The 8,812-nt window shown below is 38.8% G+C and overlaps 1 protein-coding gene across 3 annotated transcripts in view; it reads left to right on the forward strand.

Moving 5' to 3' along the window:
- Positions 1-8,812, forward strand: part of EXOC2 (exocyst complex component 2) — a 152,910-nt gene that overhangs the window by 96,463 nt on the left and 47,635 nt on the right. For all 3 annotated transcript variants that reach the window (XM_015562069.1, XM_015562073.1, XM_015562076.1), the window contains exon 12: positions 2,514-2,638. In XM_015562069.1, coding sequence (XP_015417555.1) covers positions 2,514-2,638 — 125 coding nt within the window. The remainder of the gene's footprint in view (positions 1-2,513; positions 2,639-8,812) is intronic.

An 8,812-nucleotide genomic window follows, 5' to 3' on the forward strand; every position in this document is an offset into this window, starting at 1 on the left:
CCCCCCCCCCCATTTTTCTAGGTGTTTATGACTGCAGGTTAAACTCATGTCACATTACCATTAGTACTGGCCGTTTAATTGCAGCAGGCCTGCGCTGTTTTGTATACCTGGTGAGCATCATGGACAGACCTCAGAGCGCAGCTGCAGAATTAGCACACAGTGACAATCAGTAAAAGTTTGCCGGTTGAACAAGTACAAGTTTGCAGTGTGCCCTAAGGAAGGAGCCATGCCTTTCCCATATGTGACAGCAGAATATAAAGCATTCCCAACAACTTTAACATAGACCAAAGACTAACATGCCCAATAAATAAAGAGACTCTACAGGCCACAAAAAGGCAATTTGAATGGCTCTTAAGCATATCTAAGTAGGTACTCAACTTCAGTCATAATAAAAACTGAAAAGGCATTGTAACCCTACAGTGAGATGCTGGCTTCACAAAAACCACCAGTGTTTATGGTTTTGGGTCTTATGTGTTCTGTTTGTTCATTGCTAAGGTTATAAGGAAGCTGTAACTTGCATGTGTTTCTTATGGGTGTGTAACTAGTCCCCAGAGTGGTCAATGTAATAATACCTATCGAAACTACAACTCTGTGTACCCTTGAACCCAGCAGTTCCTTTTCTGAGAATGTATTCTATACTTATGCAGACAGTCCCCTACTTAATGATGGTTCAAATAAACAATATTTCAACGTTACTATGGTATGAGAGCAGTACACATTCAATAGAAACCATATTTCGAATTTTGAATTTTGGCTTTTTTCCTGGGCTAGCAATGTGCAGTCTGATACTGACTTGTGATGCTCGACAACAGGGTGAGCTGCGGCGCCCAGCCATCCAGGCAGTCATGAGAGTAAACAACCAACACTACAAAATACCATGTTGCCAGCATTTTCTCTTGTTTTTTGGATATTGGCTTCTGAGCACGTTTCACGTAGATGAGACTAAGTTTTAACATTTGTTAGGTTAGGTGTATTTAATGCATTTTCGACTTACGATATTTTCAACGTAAAATGGGTTAAAATGCCCATTGTAAGTTAAGGAGCATCTGTGCTTGCACATATGGTTAAATGATAAGGTATACCTTACTGGTTGAAACATTAATGTTAACTGGAAAAGATTTCAAACAGTCCTGTCCAGTAGGAGGGGACTTACTAGTAGTACTTAGTAAATTATGATACTTCCAGAATATGAACTACTATGTAACGGGGGGAGGGAGGAGAGGATATAGAAGAATCTAGCATTCACTGTTAAATGAAAAAAAGCTGTGTTTTTAGTATGCTTTCACTTGGGTGGGGGGAGAATACATGTTTCTGTTTGCCTTTGTATATAAAAGACATTTCAGAAAGAATCACAAAAAACTAGTAACAGGGATTTCTTAGGCTGGAGTTGTTAACTGGACAATGGGGGACAAGGGTGGGTGGTAGACTTCACTGTATACCTTTTAACTTTTCTCGCCATATATTGCCTATTTAGAAAATTGTTAAATATTGGAAAATAAATAAAATCCATCCTTCTCCTATAGAATAGCATCGATAATAACAAACCACAAAACATTTTGCCTGGGAGTATTTTGAAAGCAAGCCAGTAGTTGATGGAGGATGAAAGTTCCCTTTCTTAACCTGCTTTGAAGTTGCTAAGTAAAAGTTAGAAGTTGACTCCAGAAGCGCTCCTCATCACTGTTGTGAAATTGGACAGTGAAAATGCCTCTGTCTTGCTCCTGTTGGAGGCTCAGAAGCAGAACCCCAGGCCCAGGGAACAGGGTGTGGAGGGAAAAATAAACAGGCAAGAGCGTGATATAGAAAGATGGGAGAGACTGGGAAGTGATTAATGCTCACTAAATTGCTACTACTTTACTTTTTATTCCCACAGACTTACCCTTCCCATAAGAAATCTATAAGACCTTATTCCCCACTTACTACAATAATCACATTAAATTATATGTAAGCCAAGAGGCTTCAACATTTTTATATTTGCTTACATGTCTTTGTTATGGGAGGAGTTATTAATTACATGATTGAGTTTGAATGTGCTCCTTTGTGATGATTTGACTTCTTACTGAATTTTCACTACATAGGGTGTCTGGTGGCATTCTAATAAGTTGATATTAGCTTCAAATTTAAATATTGGTTGTGGGCCAGCCCTGCCTTTGCCTTACTTTGCTGTTTGAAGGCATGACTTTTTAAAGAGAAATATAACATCCCAAAGACAACAAGGTTGAAAAGCCAAAGCAACTTCCTCTGTGAAGTCCTCCCTGTTGTGTCCTCCTGACCTGCATGTCCTTCCCCTGCCTGCCATGCCCAATGAGAAAGCAGGGACTTCTGCGGAGAGTGTGCTGTCTGTGCTGGCAGGCGGTTGTGGTGTGACAGAAGAATAAAATATTGGTCTTTCAGCATATTAAAGCTCTGCAGCCAAAGTGGAGCACATTTTTAGATGGGGAGTGGAAGTATGTTTAAACAGATTTTTATTCCTGTTTCAAAAGTATAGTCATGGTATTTTATTCTTTCCCCCTTAGCATGGAGATACAAATCTCCCCACCGGGTAGCATTTGTTGAAAAATTGACCAAGCTTGTTTTAAGTCAGCTGCCTAATTTCTGGAAACTCTGGATTTCATATGTTAATGGAAGCCTTTTCAGTGAGGTATGTATACAATATGACAATTGATGAAGGCGAGTCATTGTGAATTTCTAGTCTTAAAAATTTTAGATTCTGAAGTGACTTGTTTTGTTTTTAATCCTCACCAGAGGATATTTTTTTCCCATCGCTTATTGGGGGTTTGGGGGAGGGAGAGAAAGAGAGAGACAGAGAGAAACATTGATGTGAGAGAGACACATCAATCGGTACCTCCCACACACACCCGGACCAGGGCTGGGATCAAACCTGAAACCCAGATACGTGCCCTTGATCTAGAATTGAACCTGAGAACCTTCAGTGCACAGGCTGATGCTCAACCATTTAGCACATCAACCAGGGCCTGAAGTGACATTTTTTAAAACCTTAAGGGCCTAAAACCTATAATAGCTATTGTCAAATATTTTAAGATTAATTAAAAGCACTGTAAAGCTCCAATGCTTAATAGCTGTATAATTTTGAACAAGTTAATTGTTCTGGGACTCAGTGTCCTCAACTGTAAAAAGAAAATATTGAGTGTATCTATTTCAAAAGGTGATTATGATGATTAAATGAGATATTCAATTAAAGAAAAAAAGAAAATTTGAAATACTTTCAAGGATTCTGATATAAGTATAGTGTTGGGCAAAATTATGGGTGAAATTGTGCAGCGGACTATGAACATATGATAAATCAAAGATAAAATGCTTTTACAGCTTGCACACAGGTTCAAAATAATTCATATAATTAAGTGATTTCCTAGTTGGAAAGAATTTAAATATTTTTATTAGCCCCCAATATGGCCATTCTGCAGAAGTTCTTATATTTTCACAAGTCACATATTTACTTAGTTTCTTAATCATAACATAATTGGTAGCATAGAAGTTATGATTTCTATGTATAGCACCTGGAACTTAGATTTATCATTCTAAAGCAGGGGTGGAGAACCTTTTTTCTGCCAATAGCCATTTGGATATTTATAACATCATTCGTTTAATATAATTCACTTAATATAAATTTATGTTCCTATGCAAAGCTCCTAGATTTATTAAATTTCAAGTCCCACCTTGCAGGGCCAGACCAAATGATTTCATGGACCTTATACAGCAGGCAGGCTGGAGGTTCCCACCCCTGCTCTATATTCTCACTGCAAGTGCCGAATGAATGGGCCCTAGGTCCTGGAATATACACTGTAATGCCCTTTGCCTCCAGCTGCTAGGAAAACCCCACTTGTCACACATGCAGAAGACAGTTCTGGCTTCTTGTCTCCAGAGAGAACTCTTTTATAGCCCTGAGAGCTGGGGATATAGGGATCCTCCTGATGGTAAAGCTATTTCCTGCTTCTTTTGCACTTGTTCCCACTGTGGCTGCTAAGCTGAGCACAGGTTTGGGTTTCTTTCCCTCTCCCACAGAGCAGGTAGCTTCACCGCTCACATAATGCCATAGCTTCCTCTCTTAATCTGCTCCCTCTCGAACTCAGATTGCTTATATAAGGATTACAAAGGTTAGGTGCTGCTATATCAGTGCTATGGGCAAATAGTGTTCGAATTTTTTCTTATGGAACACTAGTGTTGAATGAGAAACACCCAGTATTTATCACATTAATTGCGACCTTAGCAATAACTTTACTTCTCTGTGCCCACTCCACAGGGCTGGCTTGAGAATTGAATGAGTTAGCAGAAATTATGTACTTATTACAGTATCTGGAAAATAAATAAGAATTTGCTCTTATTATTTGGAATAAAAATTTATCTAAAAGTCATTGTCCTGGTACATAATAGGTATTCAGTGAACAAAGTTTAATAGCATTTAAGAAATACTAGACTGATGAACCACTAGGTTAGTATTGAATAATGTCAAGATAGGTGAACTCATCTGAAGAATTATTTCCTTAGGAAATGGATTTTAGACCTAGTTCTTTTTTTTTCCAGCCAGGTGTTTTTTCCTTCCAATTGGATCAGTTCCAATAGGTCAGGGGTGGGAAACCTTTTTTCTACCAAGGGAGATTTGGGTATATACTCAGGTTATACAAAATTAAAAGTTAGCCTGCTATATTTGGTCAAACATTTAGTTAACTCATCTCTAATGCCTTGGCAAGGCCAAACCAAATGATTTCTCAGACTGGATGTTCCCCACCCCTGCTATAGGTAGACCATACATCCACAGAAGTTGCCTTATTCTGGTTGTTTTTAGAGTTTGTAAAATTCCCACATATTTTTGACCTGAGATATTTTAGGGAAGGGAAAACATTTTCCTTCCTTATAGATTATACCTAGTTGTGAAATAAATAAGCTACTTCTGGACTCAAGAACAATTAGTACTGAAAAAATGGTTTTAATTAGTTGTATTGAGTTGGATATGCTTATGGTATTTCTACCTATTCATATTTATAAAATGTTCTTAAAAGTTTATAGTAATTATTAAATACTAGAGGCCCAATGCATGAAATTCATGCAAGGTGCTTGGCCCTTGCAGCCCCGGCTTAGTTAGGAAGGTTGTCCGGAAGGATTTCCAGTCTCATTGGCATATTACTCTTTTATTATTATAGATAATTTATCTACAAATTTGGGTATGTTTTTAAACTACTCTCTATTAAAAAGCTAGAAAGACACCAAAGGGCAGTAGAAAGGGATGGATGAGTTAGGAAAGTGTGTCTACCATTTCAGTCTGTGAGTGAGATCTAGAAACGTAATAAAATTAAAATTGGGAAGAGTTCTAGGCTTTTAATAGTTGCTATTTAATCTCATAAAAGAAAGCGCTGTAATATTGAAAAAACTCAATTTACTTGAAAATTCTTATTTTCTTGTTATAGAACTATTTTATTAAGAGCCCATCCGTTGAAGATTTAGATGGAGTTTTCAACAGTTTAAAAAATAGTCAGTTCTTCAAACCAGTCAAGCCCATGTGAAGTAACTTATGTGAATCAAAACAGTGAAATCTAGCCGTTGGTCTCACCACAAAGTAGTTTTGGTCTGTGTGTGCAGGAAAGAGTTAAGGTTTTTAGTTAACGAAATGGTTAATAGTAGGTTAAGATCTCATCTTTAGATATATTTTAAAGACAGTGTATTTTGGGGTGAAAAATTTTAAAGCATCCAAATAATTTTTAAATAGTGGGAATCAGAATTTTTAAAAGTTTAATAATTTATAGTAAATAGCACTTTATGTTCTAAAATTGGATTAAAAAATAGAACAAACCTTACAAAATTCAGTATATTGGAGGTGTTTAATTCATTAGATTAAAACAATAAGTTATTTTTTAAATTAACAGTTGCAAAAGGTATGCCTTATAACTAATTCCCCTATCCCTTCCATTTTTCATGTATTTTGAGACAGGTTCTTGAGGTTTATAAAATTATTGTGTGCAGTAGATGGCATCATGCATTCATTAGTACATGTTTGGTGGACAAAATTGTTTGGGTAAAATTTAGCCTTAATTCTAGTATGATGTATTTTAATAATTGATTCTCACTTTTTTCTTTGATTTGAAACTATTTCACCAAGGACTATGAAATAATCTTCCCATTGAACAAGCCCACTATGTGAAAAGTTCAGTCTTAGGTACTATAGCAGATACAACTAGAAAAGATACCATTTGACAGTCAAGATACTTAACAATTTAACACTGGTATGACCCTTCATTGCGACAAGTGACACCTTACTTTCAGAGTTCCATCCCTTCCTCCACCACACACTAATTGAGGTCGGTATTAGGGTTCAGAGACACAGAACCAATACCCCATATCAACCATATATATCAAGAGAAAGAGACTTTGAGGAATTTGCTCATATGATTATGGAGGTTAACAAGTCCCACTATCTGCTGCAGTCAGCAAGCTGGAGACTTAGGAGAGCCCACTGCGTAGTTTCTATTTGAGGGCCAGCAGGCCGGGGATTGCCAATGTTTCCGTTCTAGTCTGAGGGCTGGAAAAGGCCAGTGTCCCAGCTCATGCAGTCAAGCTGTAAGAATCCTCCCTTACTTTGGTCTTTTTGTTCTATTCAGGCCTTCCACTGATTGGATGAGACCCACACTGAGACAAGCTGCTTCCTTCAGCCTACGAATTCAAATATTAATCTCACCCAGAGACACCCTCACAGACACACCCAGAGTAATGTGTAACCAAATTTCTGGGTCCCCATGGTCCAGTCAGGTTGACACAAAGAATTAACCATCACTAAATCCTTAACATAGATTTCCCAGTACAGGATGCCTGTGTTCTGTGCCTCCTGACATCGCAGTAGGTGCTGGGTTCCTCAGCAACATCTGAGTTCCACATCTAAAACAGTCCTCCCAACCCCCAGGAGTCACACAAAATTCTTAAACCTCTGGTCCTCCCTTTTGTTGACATCTTAAGACTCCAGGAGATGCATTGGGTCTGATGGACATTTCAGGAGCATATTACAGGGTTATGCCCCATGCACTTTCAAAGGGTCAGTCTTCCAAGTGGCAACTCAGGACTTGAGGTGTTCTAAAGGCCTTTCGATGAACCCAGTAGCATTCAGGGCCATCCTGTTTTCTGATATGTATTCCAGGATGTTCTGAAGAACTCTAACCCTTGGTGATACTTCATTCACCAAATATTTATTGAATGCCCTTAATAGCCTCTATGTGCCAGGTATTGAAACACACATACATATACACATATAATACACAATTTTAATATACATACATACATACAATATGATTAAAATAGTGACCAATGCAAATATGACCTCTCTACTCCATCCTAAATTTTTGTAACATCTATAATAGAAACAAATAGAGTCTTAAGTTAAAGAACATCTGATGATATGGAGATCAAGGAAGGTCTCTGAGGAGATGATACTGAAACTGAAACTTCAAACATGAGGAGGAAACAGCCTCACAAAGGATCAGGGGAAGAATGCACAGAGAGAGCAGCACACACAAAACTGAGGACAGGAGCTTGGCAAAAGAAAGTCACAGCATCCAGAGTATACTCAACAGTGGGCGGGTTTACCAAGAGAACCAAGAGCTGAGGTCGAGGAGCTGGCAGGGTAAAGAGTTTGTATTCTAGGTGCTGTGGGAAGCCATGGGAAAACGTTAAGTGGTGGAGTTACCTGCCCAAGTTTTTCAGTTTTAAAAGGACCACTCTGGTTGCCTGCTCAAGAATGAGTTGGCAGGGCCAGAAGTCAAGGCGGGGATGCTCTTGAGGCCATCCAGCCAGGAAACAGTGGTTGTATTCAGGTTTTGTTGGTAAAGTTAAAGAGAAAATTACAGATTTTATTTGTATTTTGGAAGTAGGGTTAACTGGACTTTCTGATGGATCACATGAGGTTGACGAGGACAGGGATTCAGATACAGCTCCCACAGGCTCCCAAGTGAATAGGTATGCCTTTGGTATAGTCAGAAAGATTTGAGAAAGACCATAGCTGGAGGAAAATATCAGTTTTTTATTTTAATGTTTTGAGTTTGAAATTCCTGTGATTTATTCAAATAGGAAATCAGAAATTCAAATTGTCAGAAGAAAGATTTGGGCTATATATATAAATTTGAAAGTGTGAGATATAATCTATAATGATAAAAGCATAATATGCTAATTAGACCGGACAAAACTGGGGCTGCAAGGGAAGCCCAGGTCCCGGATGCTAGAGAGAAGCCGGTGCTGGCAGCTGGGGGAAGGAAGGCCTACTCGTGCATCAGGCCTCTAGTTTATAATAAATATCTATTTGGTCTTCATCCTGGCACAGAGCTCTTAAAATCCTTGGAATTTCTGAAGTGAGGACTAATAAAGGTATCTTTTGTTATGTTGTTGAGGTGGCTTAGGTCCCCACCTAAGGATGAGGTACTCATTGCCCAGACACCAACCACGTGATTACATGGTTGGAACTTTCACCCCAGACCTCCTAAGTAGGTGGAGACTGAGCTTAATCACCTGTGGCCAGTGATCAACAGAGCCTTCATAAAACCCCAAAAGGAAGGGTTCGGAGAGCTTCAGGTTGGTGAACACATGGAGATTCTGGGAGTGTGGCCTGCTCAGAGAGGGCATGGAAGCTCTACATCCTTTCTCCATACCTTGCCCTGTGCATCATTTTCATCTGTCTGTTCCTGAGTTATATTCTTTTATAGTAACTGGTTAATAAGTATCACATTTATCTGAGATCTCTGAGACATCCTAACAAATTATTGGAACCAAGGAGGGGTTAGTAGGAACCTCTGGTCCAGCCATGGGCAAACTACGGCCCGCG

Source organism: Myotis davidii, unplaced genomic scaffold (genome assembly GCF_000327345.1).
Source record: "Myotis davidii unplaced genomic scaffold, ASM32734v1 scaffold871, whole genome shotgun sequence".
Classification (NCBI taxonomy): domain Eukaryota; kingdom Metazoa; phylum Chordata; class Mammalia; order Chiroptera; family Vespertilionidae; genus Myotis; species Myotis davidii.